Genomic DNA, 23,688 nt, shown 5'->3' on the forward strand with positions numbered 1-23,688 from the left:
ATTGAATTGCATTACAAACATATTTACATACAGTAAAAGTCCGTTATAACGTAAATTTATAACGGCGCCAAAAGTTTATGTTATAGCGAATTTTCTTTATAGCCAAAATTTAAAAAAAAAAAAAATCTTATTTTTGTAGCATCTTTAAAATATATTCTTTTCTCGCTTGTTTTTACCATGGAAATTCACAACAAAAGTAAAGGAAATATACATAAAACTTACTAATATAACATTTTTACGCTATATCAGCAGTTGCCGACTGCGAAATATGAGACCGCGTGGCCGTGATAAGGCCGTCACGCACATCGTGGCTAGAGCTGTTTGTTTACATGGAGACGGGCGGGCGGGGTCACGCAAGGTCATGCCGGCCGCTTCCTGTCGCTTTGACCGCAGCTGGTCTGCTGGAGACATGTGCGCTAAGCGGATGATATCGGGTGCATATTTGCGGAGTTTTGAATACTTACTAACAATATGTAAACTCAAAGATGAAGTGAAATTTATTTTAAAATGTCACATTATTACTCACGTTGACACCTATGAAAAATGTCAAACACAAAAAAAATTTAAAAAATCTCTACGTTGGACAACCATAGATACAAATTATATAAAATAATTTTTCCGACAATTGGTCAGTAACACAAAAATAATCACTCGTACAGACCCTTGGAAAATAACACAAAATTAAAAATCACTTTTTAAAAAACTAATCAATTTTCGTTTGCCTTGATTTCACTAGACTTTCGGACAAAATAAACGACTGGACCTCTTGGAAGTTAATCAAATCTTTCGTCGAAGCATTTGTATGCTGATAAAAAACGACTGATTGTGTCGAGTGCCTCCATCATTGACGTTTTCGACGGAACAGATACGTCACTTGGTTCGTCGTCATTATTGTCATCATCTTCAGACGCCGCTTCGTTTTGATTAGAAGAGACGAGCTCGACAAGTTCCGTGTCCGTCAACTCCCCGCACACGTCAACATTATCATCAGCCGTGGCAAATTCGTGGAACGTGCATGGCACGTGCAGTTGTTCAGCAACGGTAGGCCAAACACCGGCTCATCTGCTGAACCACAGTGTTTCTTTCAGGCACTTCTCCGGGGGGCTTTGCCCCCCCGGAGTTCTCCCAGAGCCCCCCCCCCCCCGGGGAATATTCAAAAAATAAAATTGGAATCCATTTTAATGTTACTGGTTAAGGAAAGAAATTCGTTACAGTCACAATCTTCATGTAAATTGATTAAAAACTGGTTCATGGCCATGTCTATTATGCAGTCCCTCTTTCAGTATGTTAAGTTTTTATAAATGATTGCAATAGGTTTGCCAGGCATCCTTTGTTATAGATGCAGTTAGCAGAGTCCAGCATGTGTGTCTCAAGTGCTCGCCCCCACGGTATTATGTTCCCGAACGCACCTCTTTATCTTTGCCCTTTAACTCACACATGTATGGTGGGAATACAATGACATGTTAATTTTTTTAAGTACTGTGAACTAGTTCCGTCACCAGACATTTCAGTATTTTTTTCATCGAACTCTACACATCCGCGTTTTAGCCATGCATTAATTATCACACTCATGACTACGGAAGATGTGCGGAAAGTTTGGGATAACCTATTCGAATAGCAATTTTTTTAAATTCCTTTGCTTTGTGAAATGGAATCGAAAGGCATTTTCGCATGCTTCTTGATCACAGCTTTATATTACTTTAATAGTTATTTCTTTCTTTCTTGTGAATCACCTTATTACGCTTCCACCGCTTATCATTCGGATCGGCTCGGCCCGGACCAGACGGCAGTAATATGAACCCATGTTATCAAATGAAAGGCCGCGCGCTTTATCGGGTCGGCTCGACTTGTTTCGGCATTATGCTATCGTACGGGGAAAAAAATCGTTTCGGCATCGGACCTGGTTATCTTTTGGAGAAACTCGTTCCGAAGGTAACAATGTACAGAGATGTGGATGCATAAGCATTTCTTTATCTTTCGATTTTCCACGGGGGCCAGAAGAGGGATATATTCTTTCACAAGTTCTTAACATTCTTTTTCCAGTAGACGCGGGTCATTTCCTCCCTGTGCGTCGTGCGTGTGCCGTGTGCGTTGAGCTGGTGGTGCGTCAGACGGCTGTTGGTAACGGCAGACCTCGACGTGTAGGCTACTCATTGTTGGCGTGCTAGTGTAGTTTTCGTTTACAAGTGTGTAGTGCATATGGCTTTCTGCGTACTTTTCTGTAAACCTGTAAGTATATAAACACAATAATTAACCAATCCAATGTAAAAATATGGCCGCAACAAAAACTTTTGGATACTAATTAAATTATTCTGTTATAAATCATCGCTTTAACGTTTTGAGTATCATCTTAACATTATCAAGTAATTTCTTTATAATGCATGTTAGTAAACTGTATGTAAAGTACTTAATGAATTCTGATGCCAAGAAACCTAGAAGTAGGTCAGTAGGTGGTTCACGGTTACGATGGACTAAGCCCAGGTTACGTATTTATAAAATAACATTTGGCACAGTGAAACAAATGTATTGTTAGGAGTTTAGAATTTTAAAACATTCAGTTTGGCATTGCACAAGTACTACCATCTTGGGCTTGTTCAAACAAAAGTGTTTCGCGCAATTATAAATTGCCGGAATTAAAATGATGACTATTAATGCCTCTGATTACAACCAAATCGTTTAACAATAGATAGTGATACTATGAATTATGTTTTTTTATATGTGCTGTTCATATTTAGTGTTTTTAGGTAGTACATGGTGATATTTTGACAGCCTAAAAGAGTGTTTTATTTTTTTTTGTAGAAAAGTGTTTTCTCTCTCTTAGCTACTTCTTAAGTTTTGTCACCCCCAAAATTTTGCCACCCTGCTCATTTATCCACTTCTTTCTGAAAAGTAAAAATCAGTCAAAATGTGTGTGGATGCTGTGCGTGTTAGATTGATATTCTTCACATAATGCTGTTTTAATTAATAGTTTATACTGCCAGTCAGTACCAGACTATCTCCATTAAGAGTTACCTCTTTTGTTTTAGTGACTTCGACATGAAAAGAACAAAAGACTCCTATTTTAATGTCGCAGCAGGGCCCAGTCAAAAACCGCGAACTGAAGCAGGCCCATCACCATCAGTCCAGCTGACTGAACAGAAATGCTTTGAAAATGAAAGTGCAGAATTATCCAGTCCGCATACAGCGAAATCATCCGAAAAAGTAGAACGTCACTACAACAAAAATTGGGAACAAATACAGTTGGCTGATCTACAATGAAGAAAAAGGAGGTGCATTTTGTAAACTATGTGAAAACTTCATGAAAAATGATGCAAAGGTTCTGCAAAAAACAGGTGGAGTGTTTATTACTACTCCATTTACATCTTTCAGAAAAGCTTTAGAAAAGAATGGAAAATCAGAGAAGCATGAACATTCTGCAGCTCACTCAATAAGTGTAGAAATGGAGAACCTCAGAAGACATGCTACGAGGAAACCTATTCATACTCAAATGATTCAACAGAGTGAAAATGAAAGAGACATAAATAGAAAAGGCTTAAAAACTCTCTTGCGCGGCTTGTACTTTTTAGTAAAGAAAGAAATAGCTCACACTACTACATATAACAGCTTGATTGAAGGTCTTCTCGACAAACTGAATGAAGATTTTAGTAAATGGAGAAATTCTCTAAGTGACAGATCGAATTATAGCAGCAAGGACACCGCCTGCGAGCTTTTGGTCTGTATGGGCGAAATTTTGAGAGAAGAATTAAAGGCAACATTAAAACACAAGAAATTCTCTGTTCTAGCTGATGAAAGTACTTCACTACGAAATGAAATGGAGCTCAGCATTATGTTTAGAGTTGTGGAAGATAAAGTACCAGTGGAAAAGTTATTAGCAATAGTCAAAATCCCAAATGGAAAGGCAGAAACTATTGCAGATGCAATTGACAAGGAACTTGCTGCTCTTGATTTAAATTATGAAAATATTATTGCCTTTGGATTTGATGGTGCTTCTAATATGGCTGGAAACACTGGAGGTGTAAGAAGGAAGCTTTCAGAGAAGGCGAACAAGGAAGTTATTTACATACACTGTAGAGCACACATCTTTTCCCTGGCAGCAGCTTCCTGCAGGAATAAAAATCAAAAAGTTAAAAGGTTTTTCCATGTTTTGGAAGACATTTATAATCTGTTTAGTAAGTCACCAAAAAAAGAAAACATTTTGCATGAAATTCAAGCAGTAGTAAATGATCCAGTTCTCAAGATTCCAGAATGTATTGAAGTGAGATGGTTGTCCCACTACAAGGTAGTGAATACTGTCTTAAGATGCTTGAAGTCTATTTTTATGGCTTGTGAGCACATTCATAAAGAAGGAGCAGACCTCACGTCATTAGCTGGGGGAATTTTGCTGGAAATCAGAAATGAGAGTTTTCTCATAACTTGTCATGTGATGAATGAACTCCTCAGTGCACTCTCTTACCTGAGTAATGCTTTGCAGAGAAAGGATTTGAGTTTGACCAAAGTCATTCCTCTAATTACTACAACAAAACTTCACTTACGAGATATTGCAGACCAGTGTGGAGACATCAACAGCGACTTGCAAAAAAATGTCCGAAGCGAAATAACAGAGAAGTTTGGATCTGAGGTGTGCCTAGTTGCTGATGAAGATTAAAAAAAAAAAACATTCAAGGGTATGAAAGAATACAGTGAAAGTGTCCTCCAAGAAATTGAAGACAGGTTCAACGACAAATCGATAGATATCCTGGTATTTTCAAGCCACTTTGACACATTTAAATCATTATTAGAATTAAAAGACAAAGATGCAAGTAAGTTTTGCGCACACTTTCCTATGCTCGATGTCGAAGGTGTACTTGCAGACTTGAAATCCTTCCAATTTTTTATACGATCCATGATTCATAGCGGGCAATTCACATTGGACGAGAGTCCAGTGATAAAACTCCTTGAGGCTGATGTAGGCTACTGCGAGTTACAAAAACTTTGCGAAATTATTCTTACCATTCCTGTGACTACAGCTTCGGTGGAAAGATCTTTCAGTACAATGAACAGAATTTTGAATAAGACAAGATCTAGAATGCTACTGGGAACCCTATTTCATTGCATGATGATAAGTATCGAGGCTCCTGAGATTCCGACTGAGGAGTTTCTTGAAAAAACAGTTGATTTGTATGCAAGGAAAAAAGGTCGTCGGATAAGATTTCTGTAAAAAAACAATCAAAGTAGGCTTTAGCATTTAAATATTTAGTTTGTTTATTAACGTTCATTATTTTGTAATATGGTAATTTTTTTTACATGAAATTGAAGTTTAAAGGTCTAATAATAATTGCTTGACCTAACAGACAAAATTTTTCTTCTCATTCCTTCCCCATCTCTCCCCCCCCCCCCCCCCCCCCGAAACTTTTAACTGCCCCCCCCCCCCCCCCCCCCGGGGGAAAATGTCTGAAAGAAAGCCTGCTGAACCATCCGGCAATGCATGGTCAGATGTAGAAGCATCAGTTTCACATTCACGGAAACCTGCATGCCTGAAACACGCAGCTATCACTGCCAGCGAGATCTTCTCCCACGAAACTGCCATAGCCTGAATTGTTTCCAATACGTTCCACTTGCAGACAGTTTTCCCAGCAGCAAGTTTCCTCATCACCGCGTTCACAAGCATCTTGCGAAATTCCCGTTTCAATAAATTAAACACATCCTTATCCAGGGGTTGCAAGGTGCTAGTACAGTTAGCTGGCAATAACACCAACTCCACATTTTTCAGCTGAATGTCTGGATGTGCCCGACAACGATCGATAAACAAAACAACTTTACGATTCATCCCCATTATGGCGTCACAGCTGTGATTAGGCGCGTAGGAACCGGGGGGGGGGGGGGGGGGGGGGGGGGCGACCCAGGCGACTGCCCGGCCATAACATTTCATGGCCGGGCAAAGTGATGGTTTTGCCCGGCCATTGCATCAGATGAACAAGAGGCATTGTCTTCATTGCAATGTTAAGTGGTATTGTATGATTTTCTTGTCTGTGCGTTACTTTATTCTTAAAAGAAATTAAGACTTTTCGATAAGTCTACAGGCACAATAAATACGGCAACTGTTCTTGTTTTCTTCTAAATTTTCACGTTTCACAGTGCTGATAGCGGAAATATTATAGTGGGATATAATACCAGTAAATATTTCCGCTCGTTGCAGTAGCTTTGTCCACCCTTGTCTACCTATGTCGGTGCATTATTTTTTTCCGCTCGTCGCTCGTGATTATTTCATCAAGTAATAAAAAAATTTCTTTGAATCTACTAATCATTGAACAAGAATTTATATAGCAGATTTTCAGTTATTTTAAAGCATCTTCACTCGCCTATTCTGTGGGGTTCACATTTAAACTTATTCTTAAGGGGAGTCTGACAGTAAAAAAAATTAAAATATTGACTTTTTTAATTTTTAATACCAAAATAAAATGTCGACTTTCCTGAATAAAATTATATTAGTGTTATTGCGAAAAACTTTTTTCCATCATTAATTTTTTATTTTTTTAAAGTTTAACTGCATTTTTCGAAAAATAATTTTTGTGATTATTTAATTTTAAATGCTAAAAAAATTTAAATTTGAAGGTGCTTGTAATTTATGTACTCTGTGCAGTGGGAAAATTCAATACATTGCCTTTAAAATGAATTCTACGAGGCGAAAAAAGAAAAGTGAACACTGTTTTGTGATGCCGAGCCTTAAGTAAATTTGTTAAAAAAAAAAGTTAAAATTTCTGCTAGTAGTGCATTCTATTTTAATGCACGAAAGATGCTTAAATAGCACCATTTTGCTCCTTAGAATAAAATTTTTTTTTCTACCGGGATAGAGCACCCGGACACCCCCTTTCTTAAATCCACCACTTATAATGATACTCTCCTTTGCCCCCCCCATTAAATATTTGCTTCCTACGCGCCTGGCTGTGAAGCCACTGCATGAAGAGCTGCGACGTCATCCATGCTTTTTTGTTTGCTTCGTTAACACATGGAATGTTGCGTGCACCTTTAAAAGCCCTGGGATTCTTTGACTTTCCAATAACAAAGGGCTTTAACCTGTCACTTCCGTCCATGTTTGCGCACAAAAGTATTGTCAGTCGTTCCTTGCTTCGTTTTCCCCCTTTGCAAGGATCATTCCTTACTGCCAATGTCTTGTCAGACAGTAAATTATAAAAAAGCCCAGACTCGTCGGTGTTATAAACCTCGGAGGGTTTGTACCTATCCAGTATCGATGCAAGAATAGGTTGCCAGTTGTTGACTGCTTCTTTGTTGACACTTTCAGACTCCCCAGAAATTTTGTGCAGTGTTTTTACTCTTCTTGCCTTAAATCTGTTCAGCCAACCATCACTGCATTTGAAGTCTTCTTCAATGTTCAGTTTTAAGGCTAGTTGCACAGCTTTAGCCTTTAACATAGCACCGGCAATTGGAATACCTTGTGCGCGATTTTGGGAAAACCATATAAACAAGGCTTCCTCAAGATCAATATGTTTTTCAGCGCGTAATTTTTTTTTTTTACCTGGTGCGCAATATTTTAAAGCTGCCGACTGGATTTTTTCCTTATTTTTCAAAATAGTGAATAAAGTAGATGGAGTCAAACCGTAGCATCCACCAATTTCACTTCTGCTGACGGATGGATTTTCACACTCTTGTAAAATTTTCAATTTAGCAGATAGTTCAAGAGATTTTCTTTTTTTTATCCATGTATGAAGCTAAGTACTTAGTTACACGTGTCGCGTATAACTAGACGTAAACAACAATGCCCGTAGTGCCGTACACTGAAACTACACCGTAAGTAACGCTTACAATGCAAGTGTGAGACGAGTTATGCTCATTTACGGGCTACAGTCGGCGTGATTCTAAATAAGTAATGCTCGCAGCGGGGCCCTGTCGCAGTGGGTTAACAACACTTGCTATCGTCGCCGCAAGGCAAGCTATGCTCGCTGTGGGGCCCCACCTTGTGCGGTGTTGCCAAGACGGCCACATCATGCGCGTTGTTTCATTTGCCGGACGCATGGAATTGTGCCAAGCTGTTTCTCATTTATTTAGGAAATTGTAGATGTTTTCTCATTGTTTTAGAGCAAAATTACAGGTGTGTAATCTATCGCTGTAGCGAAAGAGCCCACGCTGCATTCGTTATTTCCTAAATTTTTATCCTACGCAGCATATGCAAAACTGACGGTGCCGATGGCAATTATCGTTATAGCGGACTTTACGTTAAAGACCGTATTCGCTACAACGGACTTTCACTGTACATTTAACATATTTCTTTCTTAAAGATTTATCTAAATTGATTATTACTACAATTCAGTGCATATTTGTTTTATTTATTTTAGTTTGTAACATACCCACCAACCATCTAAGGCTTTGATTTCATGAGTTTTTTTTAAACTGCAGACTTGTTATTATTTCATTATCCTGAAGTTAAATTTCCAGGAGTGAAGATAACTATTTATACTGCCCACTAAAGAAATATTGTTTACTTGAATCTAAGATGCCAACAATTCTAAGATGCATACCTCTCTTGATTCTTAAGTTTCTCAAGATGAACTTCAAATTGAGTGATACACGATTATTTCTACAGTGCATTAGTTCTTTCAAGCAGTTGCACCTGAAATTATCAACATTTTAAACTAAAATGACAGTTGCATATCATGTGCCTATTCCTGAATTACAATCTTTATAAATAACCTGCTCTATTTATACTTATAAATGTTGTTGGCTCTGCCTGCAAGTGCAGGAAGTCATCAAAATTGTAAGACCCACTCCATTCTGAAAACACAAAAATTCAGTTTGTCCTCAAATCAATTAAATTCGTCCTAGAATCTAACAAATTCGGTTGTAAGATGTAAACCATTTTTTAAGCTCTAAAAGGGACAAACAAAAGTTGCATCTTAGCATTGAGTAAATTTGGCATCACCCAAGAGTGTTAAAAAAATTCCTATTGCCAAAGTTGTACTATAAATACAGAGAAGTGTAACATCACATAGGACAACATAGGACAGAAAATAAACAGCACCACGATGTTAGAAACTTTATGACCTACGTTTCCTAGCACATGTGCAAGTTACACAGAACTGTGAAACCTTGTAGTAAAATTCTATTTTAACATAGTGGTAAGTTGTAGCAATGATGAATATATTATATATCAAAAATGAAAGGAACACTGACAAGAAACTATGGACAAAAAAGTTCTCATGGTTACCACGAATGAGTAACCAAAACATTTTAAGATTAGCAGCATTATTTTCAACAGATTGGAATAGTTTATGCAAGTAGTCTGCAGAAAAATCTATGGCTTACTTTAAAAACTATACAAATAAAAAACACACAAAAAAAAGCACCATACATATAATAATTGAGGAAAACTATTTTCCCGCAACACAATTCAAACCACATAACTCCTTCCTTCTGTGTTGGCTACAATACTCGCTATTTATAAGCGAAAAAAATTCAAGCATACAAGCCTCAAAATGTACTTGCTCCAGTAAATAATAGCTGGAAAACATGGTACACTTTATGAAATGCTCGGATCTTAACCATCAACGCCCAAAACGTTCACTTGGGCAGCCCGAAGTCAGACACCACAGTGACGTCGGGCCTCATCAGTCTGAAACACTCGACGCCCTTCTCCGTCACCTTGGTCCCGGTCACGTCCACGTAACGCAAGCTGGCTATCTTGTGCAGCAGGGTGAGGGTCTTGTCCGTCACGTGGGGGTAGAACCTGATGACCAGCGTGTGGAGCTGCGGGCTGCGGTCGTTGCAGCGGACGATGTTGCCGTCCAGGCTGACCCTCCACATGTCCCTTGACAGGAAATAGTCTATGCTCAGGTCGTCTATCAGTTCCTCGTGGCGGCCGCCCAGGCACGACGTCCTCGCGCATTTAGCGTTCCTCGCCGAGGAGAACAACTCGACGGAGCGGAGCCGGCCGCTGCAACTCTTCTTGCCCGGCTTGCTGCGACCCCCCGACAGCCGGTTGTTCCCTTCGCTGCTGGCCTCGTCGCCACTGCTCTCGTCGTCGCTGCTCCCGCTGCCCCCGGCGGCGCGATCGCTCGCGCACGCGCAGCCTGGCTTCTGCTGCCGGTCTCCCTCCTCCACGGCACCGCCTGCAGTTTTCCTGGCGGTGCTCAACTGGTCACCACCCTGTGCAGCATCGCAACTACAACATTCTCCAGGTTCCTTCGGTCCCCGCGATGATTCCCCTTCGCTACTACTTAGTTTTTCCGCGACATTTACAGTGCTTTTACAGGTTTGCACACTTGTCCCTGCATTCGGTGCTGCTCCACCTACTACTGTTTTTGTTATCTGATTATTTTTTATACCCGTTTCAAGTTCCTTACTTCCACTTTGACCGTGACCACACGTTTTCGAACGTCCACTCACACCTGCATCACAAACACGAATGGCACCGTCATCGGAGTTTTCATCGTTCTCAGCTTCCCTGCTTTCTGCTTTAGCATCTCCTACATCGACACTTGTTTCGAAAGCTCTGGAATCTGCACCCTCCCTAACCTCTGGATGGCTAGCACCCGCACGCGAGCTGCGGTCACCAGATTCACCGCCGCCGGGGTTCTGCCGGCTGGTCCCTTCGCCCAGGCCGTCGTCCCGCCGGAGGTGTATGATCCCGCTCTCCTGCCCGTCGTCGCGGCGGTCGCTGGCGCACTGGCCGTCGTGCCACACCTGGGGCGCCCCGCCGAAGCGCAGCACGATCACGCAGCTGTTCTCGTGGCCCCGCATCAGGTTCACCTCCTCGCAGTCCTCGTCCGAGGACTCGGGGCAGTGCTGGCTGGTGCTGGGCGCGGGGTTGCCGGCCTCCCGGTGCCGGTACTGGGGCGGACACTCCAGGTACAGGTGAGTCAGGTTCAGCAGGTTGTTGAAGCCCCGCATCGCGCTGCTGCCCACGGTCGTGTTCCGCATGTCCAAGATCTGCAATTGCCACCAGCGACAAAGGAAGGGTTTCATTTTAATCGGTTTTAGATCGCACCGTTGTGTACACAAGTTAATTTTTTTTTTGCTGTGGAAAAAGGGAAATGCAATTACATATCGTTTGCCAAAATCTTAATAGCCGACAAATTTCAATAACACAAAGCATTTCAGGAGCATTTCCAAATTTCTACATGTACAGACATTATTGTAATTCTCATTTAATGTTCACACATACATCGCAGCATAGTAAAAAGTTGCATGCAGTCAAGATAAGTCCAAGTTAAGGCCACCCACAGGACCTCCAAGAATATAAGTAAACTTCGAAACACTTAAGTGCCGACTCAATGCAGTCATGCTGGGGTGTCGGGAGTGAACCCACTGTCCTTACCACATGATCTTGGCCACAGAGGACTCCTAACAATGGAAGATAAAGGCTACAAAGTGTATAATTTAATTAAATGCGTAGACAAAAAAAGAAGAAATCATCCACTAATAGTATAAATTCGAAAAAATTCTTTTCAACTCATTAGTTTCTTTGAACACATATATAAGCTCAGGATGCACTTCAATTTAAGCTATAATTTTTTCTTTTAAAGTGACAGTTCTCTTCAGTAGTTTGTTAACCTTATAGTGTTACCAAGTAGAAATTTCAACACATTTATTGATCAATCATACCTATGGCATCATCAAATTTATATGAGAAGTTATAGTATTTGAAAGGTAAGTGTGCAATGTCTTCCGGAGATGAACACAGCCTTTCTTTGACCACGGATCCTTTGTGATTACAAGGAATGTATTCAGTAGCTACAACTTTATTCTTGTAAAACATTCTGTATCACCACTCCACTAAATTACTTGCTTTATTTATACTACTTTTAGCTTTATTCATACTACTTAGTTTACTTGTAACTGCAGGATGTCATTTATTATATGTCACATCCCATTTTCTAAGCTCAAAATTCACAATTAAGGTGTGGCAATTTATTGATTTTAAGGTTTACCCCCTTTTTTAGTATTAATACAGTCACATAAAAAGATGTGTTTTAAAATTGAGGAAATTTGCTATTAACTTACTGATAGACACATACAGAAAGAAAATTAGGTGATTCCTTAAAACACTGGTTCAACAAACAAAATGTTGCAACCTAGCAAAAAAAAAAAATTTTTTTTTTTTTGTTTAAGCATGTGTCTATTTCAAAGCATCTGCACACAAGCACTTTTAACTTAGATAAAAGATCAGAATGAAAACAATGCCATTTAGCACTCCTAGCATTTGGTTCTAGGTGATGCAAATGAGAAATGTTTTCACTTTTACCGAACCTTAAGTTTCCTGAAGCCAAACGACGTGGCAAGGCTCAGGTATGGCACGTTGTCATGAAGGTGACGAATCCCATCCAGCCTCAACTCTACCAAGTTCGCACACTTGCTGATTGCCATCAAGGAATGGAGACGAAACCATCGACAGTAACTTAGCACCAGTTTCTGGAACAAAATCACACTGCTTAAAAACAATTTAAAAATCAAAAAGTCATGCCCAAAAAATAAAATCATGAGCAAACAATCCAATAACCATCATACAGAGGCAGATATTTTATACAAAAATACCTATCAATACTACATAAAATTGACAATATCAAATATTAGGTTAAATTTTTGATACTTTGGAATTTTCATAGCCTACGTCAACTACTGTGTCTCCCACCAGCTACAGTTGAACTGTTGAGTCGGAATGGTTGTCCAGGGCAGTCCTTTAACTATGGTCACAAATTTAAAGCACAGTGCCACTTTGTCTTACACATAACCTCATACATCTTTATTAAGTACACATACATCTTAAATAAGTAAGTACATGCAAAGATTAGCTTAAAAACGATAGCCAAAAAAAGGAAAAATTCTTAAACATTCCATAAAATAAAAACTAAACTAACAAATGGCTAGCAAATATAAAAATACTAACAAAAAATTAGCACATAAGATAAACATGATTTACTTAAAGTATAAGATATTAAAAGATATATTTAAATTTAAACTAAACATAATATAAACAATTTTGAAAAATATATTTACCCGCATAAGGATAGCAGATTAATAAAATTAGAGCACCTATTGTTTAAAAACTTAGGCACTAAACAAAACAAAATGTTTTCTTAACAAACTCTAGACACACTGTTGACACAAAGGTTTTTCCACGATATAGAATAATACTGCAACATACTGCATTTTCTGCATTGTCACATATATATTACAGAGAAAAATTGTTTTCTAAACATGATGTGAATTGTACTCTCTTGTGAAATCAAAAATTAAGGAGATTTGAAGGACCCCTTTAGCACTATCAAGAAGTATAAAACCATTTGTAATACCACAAAATACCTTAAATAGATAGTTTATACACAAAAAATAATAATTTTGTTGATTAGTTTAATTCTTACAGATATGCCCATATTGTACAGTATTAACTCTGGAACATGTATAACATAAGTCTAGTGCCTATCTGAAATTTACAGCCATAACATTTAATTTGATCACTAATTACATTTTACTTTATAAGTTCAAAGTTTACGTTAAATGTGAGATGCAAACTAAAAACTTTTTTTAGATATAAAATCTAATCACGCGACCTGAAATTCGCAGATTGTAGTGTGCAAGTTTTTCTGCCAAGTAGGAAACCTAAAATAAAAAAAAATAAAAAATTATTCATCATTATTTGCTCACTATAAGTTTTTCTTAAGACATTTTTAAGTATTATTAATGAAATTTAATGACTTTTAAGGTTACGTTATCAAATTAAGGACTTTTTAAGGATATCGAGGGGCGCCACAAACCCTGCAATGAACGTAAGCAGCACAGCAGCGTGCCAGGTCGCTGGGGGAGACGTCGGCGCGCTCACCTCGAGGTTCGGCAAGTGCACGTACACCTGGAGGAAGAAGTGGGACTTGTCGCTGGACAGGCACCGCACCTTGGCGCTGTCCACCACCTGGCAGCCCTTCAGCGACAGGCACTTCACCATGCCGGGGAAGTCCCTGCAGTCGACCTGCACACAGCACCGACGGGCGACCGGCCGTCAGCCCGCCGTCCCGAAACACGACATCCGTCTGCCACGTGACCAGTGGCGTAGCCAGGATTTGTGTATGGGGAGTGTTAAGAGGCATGCACCCCCCCCCACCCCCCCCCCACCGTATTAAAGTGGGGGGTCCGGGGGTCCTCCCCCGGGAAAATTTGGATTTTAAGGTGTAAAATAGTGCTATTTTAGCAGTTTTCGGTACTTAAATTTAAATATTGTAATGGTAAAAATTTTATTAATTTTAATATGAAATTTGTTTGAGTGATGAATAAGGGGGGAAGGGGCTCGCCGGAAAGCTTGTGACTGAAGCAACCAGTCAACTTAATAAAAAAAATTTTAAAATAAATAAAATCCATACTAGTAAATTAATGAATTGATTTGTGATAAGGAAAATAACCATCAGACCAACAAACAAGTTTAAACGAGCTACATTGGTATCAATATGTGTGTTCCTAAAACATTTATCCGATTGCGATGAAATTTTGCACACGACCTTTGAAGCAAGATGCCTTAAAGCAGAATTCAATTATTCATGATGATATTTTGCCATTTCATTGTTAAAGCATCGTTCATTTTATCTATATGAAATTTTTGCGCACCTGACCTTTGAAACACAAGAAAGGTTACTGTCTAGGTGAGATAACGTACAATAGGTGGCGAGCGAGTTGTATCGGATAATTACCAGTAAATATTTTATGACAGTTCCTCTTTTCTATGGTTGGAATGGGTTAATTTGTTCCAACTAATTTTCAAGATAAATTGATCATCCATTGGTAGCATTAGTAAATAATTATTTTTAAGTATTATCCTCCCACAAACCTACCAGCAGCCTGTAAGTGCTGTTTTTTTAACTTGTAAATTACATTAGGTTATATAGGTTTGGTAAACAATATTTAAGTACATAACCAAAAAATATTAATATTTCTTATGTATATATTTTTTAAGTTATGAGATGAAATATCTATTAATTTCCCTCATGCATACTACAGCTCTCCCATGCAAACAATCATGTTATGTGAGATTGCGAATCAGATTCGAAATCATGGCATATCTCGTGCACATGACCCTGTTCTGTGTAACTGTTATTTTTTTCAATCGTGAATCTACGTGTACTTTTATATCCATTCAGATTGACAACGTATTAGCAAAAGGTTTCACTTAAGCCCGCCGCACACGGTACAATATGTATTCCTTACAATATTGTAAGCTAGAAGTCGTACTGGCTCTACTACTAGTTTCTTCACTCGAATTCAAACTGGATACTAGTAGCTGTACGAGCTGGGCTACTGGTTGTGCTCGTAATAGACAGCGTCCTATTTTCGTTGCTTGGTGTGTTCCAATATTTAAGGAGTGGCCAATCAGAACTCACAAAAACAGCACGAGGGGTTGTTTCCACTTTTAAGCGCGCATGTCGTGATAAACATGGACGGAAAGAAGTGGACTAGTGACCAACTTCTCGTTTTAATAAATAATGCATACAAAGAAGAGCCTTGTTTGCATGCAGTAAAAAAAAATGTGAATTATCGTAATAAAAATTTGTTGTGGAGAATATTCTCTTAACAAGACTAGTTAAGGCAGCTAGAATCGTGTGCAGCAGAAACTTGCAGCGCGCCTAGTGTTTCAGCTTGTAGCCTACACAGTACAGAAACCAGTAAGCATTCTAGTGAGCAAACTATTCTCCGTTCACTCTTAGCTGAGTTCTGAAATAAACAAACACCGCCGTATCACTGCACCGCGTCAGTAAGTGATAGGCTGAATTCATCTTGCGCGCCAAACACTAGTTGCAACACACACACTTCAGTACAGTCGGTGCTAATAAAATAACGGAGACGTAATATAACAGGAAGCACCATAGCACTTTGTTCAGCGTAGGTGGTTCATTTGCAAAGAAAAAACTGTGTACTTTACGCCTACTAACCGTCTTCACAAAATCATCACAAGTTTTTATAACAGGATCCTCACGTTTCCTTTTCTTCCCGGAAGATGTTAATGTCCCAGTGTCCTGTAATTCTTTCCTTGCACGAAGCACACTGCTCTTCGAAACAACCGTAAATTCCGCAGTTGAACTCACGATATTGTTCACAAGACAATCCGGATATTTGTCTGAAAATGTTTTTAAAACATTCAATACAATAGTTTTCTGTGCACTTTTCAAAGGCTTTCCCGTTCTGTGTTTTACAAAACTCAGTCCGACGTCAGCCATAACAAACCTTGCGCGCGCGAATCCGAAATGCAACTGTTGCGCCGGGCATCAACTGTACACTGTACAGTACCTTTTCTCTATGCCACCGTACACACAGCGTCTGCTAACATAATTGTAAGTAAATACTTGCTGACACATTAAACTGTATTGGAAATTAATGGTGAAACGCTATAATGCTATATATCAACAATTGTTATAAAAAAGGCAGTGTAAAAATACTTACAAATGGTACATAACCAAGGGACTATTTCTTGCGCACGAATAATGTGCGCGGCGGCCGGCAGCCAATGAAAATGTTTGTTTACAAGAGGCTTTGTTTATTCCAAAACTCAGGTAAGAGTGAACGGAGAATAGTAGAAAATATTGCACCGTGTGCGGTGGGTTTTGGACACACTCAACAATTCGAAACAAATCCGACGAGCCGAACGCGCGCGCGGGGGGGAGAGGGGCGGACCTTGTCGACGTCGATGAAGAAGTCCTCGACGATGAGGGTGTCGAGCCGGGGGCACGCCGCGGGAAGCAGCGCCAGGAAGCGCTTGCCGAGCACGCCCGCCTCGGCACGGCCCGCCACGCCGGCCAGCCCCCGCACGGCCAGGAGCCGTGTGTGCGGCTGCAGCATGCCCAGGACTCCCCCCAGCTCCTCCGCACGCAGGCGCCCGCCCCTGAAGTCCGCCGCGCCCCACAGCGTGCGGTCCCGGCACAGCGTGTGCAGCCGCTCGCACGTCCTGCGACAGCGCTTTCCCTGTCCCTCCACGCTCGCGCCACCAGCGAACGACGGTCTCTCAAATATTCAAGCACGTTCAGGACCAGGGGCGCAACAACAGGGGGAAGGGGCAAGGGTATTTTGCCCCCCCCCCCTGAAACCTTGTAGTGGGGGGCAAACGATGGGCAAAGAAAGTGCTGTGTAATCCCCCCGGACCCCCTCCCCCGCTTCAATAGGGGGGGGGGGGGAGGATCGATGATTCTTTATAAAAAGTTAATATTGCCCCCCCCCCCCCCCCCCACCTTTGAAAATTTTGTTGTTGCGCCCCTGTTCAGGACCAGGGCCATTTTAGACAGCTGGGCGTAACACCCAGCTGAAAGTAGTGAAAAAACCTATTTCGAAAGCACTGCAGTTACCGAGATAAGGTCTGCGAAGACCAGGAAAATTGTTGTGTGGGCAAACACAAAGTAGTTTGAGGAGATATATATCTTCTCTTCCCCCCTTACAATCATATAAACTTTATTTTTCCTACTAACAAAGGGAAAGAACATGAAAGCAGGCATACTGGTTCTATCCCCCTCCAAAATGAAATTCTATGTACACTCCTGATGTCAGATTAGTGACTTTGCTGGCTTATCTAAAATCAATCTTGTGCTGCCTGATGTGTAAGGTTGAATGTTTTTGTCTGTGCTGTCATTGTTGTGTTGTCATAAAACCTGTTTAGGTACATTGTTGGGTTTATCAGTTTGAAATAAACTGATTTTAGGCTTGTTCTCTGCATTTTTATGTTGTTTTTTTATTTCTTAATATGCATTCTTGAATTTTTTCTGTGACAAACAGTGTAACTCTGTAATGGCTTATGTCCATGTCAAAATTCCTCACTGCATGAAACATTTAAAGAATGTCAATATAGGTTTGACAGGAACAAACACCAAGCAAAAATTATCATACAGTAACATGGTATTTAAAACTAGTTGCAGTAACAATCAGCTAGAACCCTGCCACATTAGCATAGGCAATGCACTGAAGTGTAACCCTACCCAATCAATATTACTATTACATATATAAGATGCAGTATAATGTATAGATATAAAAACTTAAGATTTTTTATTTTATTTTAAGAAATTGATCTGAATTATTTTATTTATGCAATGCATTGCATTTTTTTATTCATTAAATTTCTTTAATGGTGTTTTAAATCATGGTTTAGTTAAACTGATATTTTAATTTTTATACTATGTAATTAACATAGTAGTGCCTAGTGCTTTTGTGTTTAAATATTTATATAAATAAATAAAAAAATAATTAATTAATAAATTAGGTGATATTTGGTTGCCAAAGGATTAAACATGACTGAAATTTTTATCATGCAACAAATATTCAGTCACAGATACAAAACCCTGGGTAACTCTTGAGTAGCAAATAAAGGGGAAAAAAATGGCAGCGACATCCTCAATCCACAGGTATTGTAATGTAGGCCTAATCTATTAACAGTGATTTCTCAGAAACCAATAGAAATAAAGAAACACTTTTTTCAGGGTAAATATAGGAGCATCTCTTGTGTATGAAAAACATTTTAAAAATTTCATTATTACTTCTTGGAAAAGCCGTGCTGTAAGAATATTACATTGAAAACAGCCTTAGCTATGTAATATTCCTAAGGATCTCTGGCGAACCACAGGATCAAGTCGCAACTAGTATCAAGAACCAGTAGGGTGGCAACAAAAGGATCGGGGATGTCTCTTGTGTAAAACAGTTTCGACAATGCTATCAAAGCAAAACATGGTGGTAGCTGTGTCACTGTACAGGATACTTATTTTAACCTATAAACTATAGTTTCTTTGAATCCAGTAGAAATTTTCAAATGCTGTTTTCACAAAGAATAAAGGAAAGTCTGAAGTGTTGAAAAACAACACTTTTGGATGGATATCTTTCTTTGTTATGAAAAAGCTGACACACTTATAATTTATAATTGCAGAGTAATTGTCTTTAGTAAACCAAAACAGAAATAACCATCAGTAAAATACTTTAAATATTGCAAAGTTGTTTTACAGATTCATCAAATGGTTAAAGTTTCATATTGCATATCCAAATCTATCCCTTGATCCTAATGGCATGATCCTGAATACATTGTTCCTGTGGTACATGATGCTTGCTGTTTTAATTTATTACATCGAAAGATCCTGCATACAACAAAAAATGTGATGCAACAATGAATAATGATTATTATATTATCAGATCAAATCAAAATCTGAAAACGATTTTTTTTCTAGTATTGTTTGTATTGTAATATTTATGTGATGTTCAGGATCTTTCAACGTACTAAATTAAAACAGCAAGCATCATGTACCAAAGGATTAATCATACAGGATTGTGTAATCAGGATCAAGAGATAAATTTCGATACGTGATATTTAACAATTACCCATAAAATATCAGAGGAACTCAAAATTACCATTATCAGTAAAATTTTGTTCAGAAGGAAACTTACTCTAGAAAATTAACCTTATTCCTATTGTGATGCCTCCGATGAGCCTCATATTATTTTTCGTAACTATCTACGCAGGCAAGGAGTGGGTAATTTGGACATATGCTTCTTTCCTTCAATGTGGTAGCAATTTCTCAAGCTCCCTGATTCTCGGTTACCCATTAGAACCAATGTTGGTGCAAAAACTATAATTGACAGTTGAGAAGGCAGACATTTAAAAGATGCAGCACTAGTAAAACCTTCATAACTACTATGAAGCAAATGAAGAGACTTTTAAGTAAAATTTATTGAAGGGTGCAAATAACTAGAGACAACAATATTTGAGGCGCTGAAAGGCCATGTGGTGTAAGTCATTAATTGATACATCTGAGATATTAAGGCTTAAAGTTGTTGATTGACAGAAAATTCCTAAGACAACATTACCACATTACAACGGTACTAGTTATTCTCAAATGATGTATTTTATCTTTTGCAATTATAAAAACTATATTTTACATCTCACAAGTAAAACATAAGTGGCTTTAGACTTTTTAATGTAAATCTGTGACTTACACCACTTTGCATATAAATGTGAATGGAAAAATAATGTATACAACAATATACATTAATTTTTAAAAAACATCACTTTGTATTATTATTATTATTATTATTAGAAATGATTGTTTTTTTTTTTTTAAATATTGTAAAGAGTATGTATAATCACAATTTACGTGTTCCATAAAGTGGCATGAAAAATAATTTATTTCAATAGTATTATGGTTTGTAAGGAAGTAAGTGATCATTCACCAAAGACATCACTCAGGATCATCCTCTTCAAGATGCCCAAGTTCAACTTCATTGTGTTCTTCAGGATTCTCCTTTAAGCTTAGGAAGTACTCGTGGTGAATAGGTGGTATGAACCGCAGAAGATCTAGCATATCTTTTTTCTTGCTGTGACTGATGGTTCTGACTCCAACGTAAAGCTTTTCTTGCGTAATGTTGGCAAAACCCTGATGCACAGATCGTCCCACTCTCTTTCCTTGTGCCAAGTTTATGCTACAAAAGTCAATGTCCTTGTTCAAGGTCTCCTTGTAATAAATTGTTAGGGGGTTTGATCGCCTGTACTGAAGCCACTGTATTTTTAACCACGAAACTTGTTCGTTGAAGTCATTTTTCTTTCTCTTAGTTACCACTTTTTCTAGTGATGATGTTGAGAAGAAAAGTTCTGGAGACATCTTGACTACCATGAATGGTCTTTTCCTCCTTGATTTTGTGATAATGTCCATCCAATCTTCAGGAGTGTAGATTAACTTTCCTTTAGAAAACTATTCTATCGAACCAAAATCTGATCTTCATATCAGGTGCTAGGTAACGCCTGTTTGGATTGTGAGAATGGCTGTAATGTGATTGGTAGCTAGGAAAGGACTGAATGTGAACACACACCTTATCTAAACGGTCCTCAGACATTTTATTGCCTGGTGGATGATTTCCTCTTCCATTACTGCCGGCTTCTTTTCTTTCTTTGATTTTACTTACAGCCCTGCTCATCATGTCATCAGATATCTGAAATGTTTAAGAAAAACTTTTTATATACTCTAGTGGACTCTCCGTTAAAAGGCAGATAAAATAAATGAACACTTTGGCGGGGAGGCTTTATAGAATTTCTTGGTCGCTGTGAAATTGGTTTGCAGACTTTAACCAACCCACCTACATAAGCATTTTGCGGTCGAAAGTCACCCATTTTCCAAAAGTTCTGAAATACTTGTTTTCAACTTTTTTCATCAATTTTGCTATGACACTTCATTCTACACTCACAGTCTTGAGTTAGCAAATATTTTACCTTGAACTATGCTGCCATCTCTTAATAAAGATATTGGAAAGATGCATAGTGGTGTAAGTCCTCTTACACCAGTTTGGCTATTAACAGAACTTTATTTGTATTTATTACATATATTTTGAGCTGCTGTCTTGTGATCATAGAACTATGACTTAAATCACTATGCCATTTAAAAGAAAATACTTTTAACTGTCCTTTACTGTGTATAACTCAATTTGTAGCATAAGTTGACTTACACCACTTGGCCTTTCAGCGCCTCATTTAACAAGCCTAAATAATGATCCCTAAATGAAAGTACAGCTAAAGGCAATTAGCCTTACACTGAACATCTCGCCAGTTAAAAGTAACGTTTAAATCGTAAACATTCCTCCTTCAACCAAAACAATCGTAAAACAGTGGAAATTACATAAAAATTGTTCAAATCTTGTATACTTACTGACTGAGATTATAAAGATCTGAGGCAGGAAGATGTAACAGAATATTAAGAAGGACATCATCGGAAATATCTAGTATATGTCGTTGATAAGTTTCGCTTAAATATTTTGAAGCAGAGCTATACAATAGTGGTCCATGTTCAAGCTTCTGACGTTTGACACTACTCATTTTAAAAGTCGAGGGTAAAAATTTTATACTAATAAGATCATAAGCAAATATTAAATTGCATTCAAGTTGAAGCTACTTAAAATTTAGAAGTCCAAAGTTCTTAATGACTAAGATAAACAACATTAACACTTCAGAACTCAACCTAGCTCAAATATCAACACAATTTTCACATTGATAACCATAGACAATTATAACATTTAAAATGATGACGTCCACGAACAAACAAAAATTTTATATCATAGAGTATATTTAGAGGTAGAGCTAAGATTAGAATGTATAAGATTATTGTATCTCTCGTAACTACAAACAGGTCACAAATTAATTTGAACAATCTTAATCACGGAAGTATATAGGAAAAGTAAACGGCAGAAACTGACTATTTAATTATCTGATAAAATAAATATACACATCTCAACTTGATGCTGCCCGTCAGTGCTCTCTATGGTCGCACAGGTCGTTATATCTCATCGATTCCTCGACCAGGGGTGTGCAACGAACGCGCTATCAGCGCAGTGCAGTGCACCAATTCAAACTGCCCCGCCGTTGATACAGTGATAGCCGCCCATGCAACTACCGACCAGTGAATGTGTGTATTCTTCCGCCGATTGCAAAGTGTGTATAGATATTCTTCCGTCGATTGCAAAGTGTATAGATATTCTTCTGCTGTTAAACCTGAATCAAAAGTTAATTCAAAGACTTATTATAAGACAGTTGTATGTCAACAGCCTTTACTCATAAAGACATAATTATTATTCAAAGTGCGAAACGATTCTAAATCCTAGCCTGATTCATCTTCCGCTCTGTGTGCAATTTGTACGCGAAAGACGACCCCGGGTGGGCCAAAGTTTCCCAAGGCCATGGTAATCGTACATCACTTAGCGGCGAGGCCAGATACATCACTATGTGGTTATCGGGATACTGAGGTGCATTACACGAGATTGTATTGGGGTTGCGGTGACTTTTTGTGTCTTACATGACAGGCATGTCGCTGTTAAGGGGACATGTTAGTCAAGTGGCATAACTGCATTATTTACGTATCCGGAGGCAGGAACAAAGCTGATGCCACATGGGCCAAAGTGTTATGGAAGGTTTTGGACCTGTGCGATTAATTAGCATAATATCTACATGTGTACTACTGAATATGTTACCAAGCTATTACACATAAATAGAGCCTTGAGGCTGAAACCAAGTATGATGGCATGTAGACTGAAATGTTATGGGCAGTTTATGATCCACCTGGTAAATAAAAATAAATGTTTGTCCATTGGTTTCCCAGTGAAGTGGTGAAGGACTAGTTCAGTCACAATCAGTTTAACCCTGCTACTGTGTTCGGGTCCATTTAGACCCCAAACAAATTTAATTCCTTTACAAAAGTTATAATAATTGTGGGATCACACTCTGTAGCTCAGTGACTTTGCTTATTTTGTTGTATTTTATTGATGTCGTTTGTATTACAAATGTTTTGAAAAAAATAGGTTTCATTAATACTGTGTTCGGATCGTTTTGGACCCTATTGTAAAAAACAACTAAAAAAATGCAATTTTCAGAAAAACTATATCAATGATAATTTTTCCTAAGAAGCGAAAGAATTGTTCGATGCAACCGTCAAGAATTTGTTTTTCAAGATACTCTGATTTTCGTAAATGTTAGTACTTTCTACTGTGTTTGGGTCAATTTGTGACCAAAAATTATTATTCCCCCCCCCCCCCCCTTCACCAAAACGAATGATGATATCCACTAGTAGCTGAGAAACATTGTTTAATAGCTGTTTTCTGTATATATGTGTATTACATTTTTTGTTATTCGAAATGAAATTTTTTTTTATAAATACCTACTTTGTTGAGAATGCAGAAGCACTATTATCAATGCTATTTTTGATAAAGAGGAAAAGC

General features: G+C 38.6%; 1 protein-coding gene across 1 annotated transcript; it reads right to left on the minus strand.

The window, feature by feature from the left end:
- Positions 1 to 9,016: 9,016 nt before the first annotated feature.
- Positions 9,017 to 21,982, minus strand: LOC134537594 (uncharacterized). The gene is made up of 5 exons (XM_063378187.1): positions 21,630 to 21,982; positions 16,642 to 16,912; positions 13,811 to 13,954; positions 12,241 to 12,402; positions 9,017 to 10,920 (listed from the first exon to the last, which is right to left on the minus strand). The coding sequence occupies exons 1-5, from the start codon at positions 21,794 to 21,796 to the stop codon at positions 9,553 to 9,555; spliced, it is 2,112 nt and encodes a 703-aa protein (XP_063234257.1). The 5' UTR covers positions 21,797 to 21,982; the 3' UTR covers positions 9,017 to 9,552.
- Between the last annotated feature and the right edge of the window lie 1,706 nt (positions 21,983 to 23,688).

The sequence above is a fragment of the Bacillus rossius genome, chromosome 12 (genome assembly GCF_032445375.1).
Source record: "Bacillus rossius redtenbacheri isolate Brsri chromosome 12, Brsri_v3, whole genome shotgun sequence".
Taxonomy (NCBI): Eukaryota; Metazoa; Arthropoda; class Insecta; order Phasmatodea; family Bacillidae; genus Bacillus; species Bacillus rossius.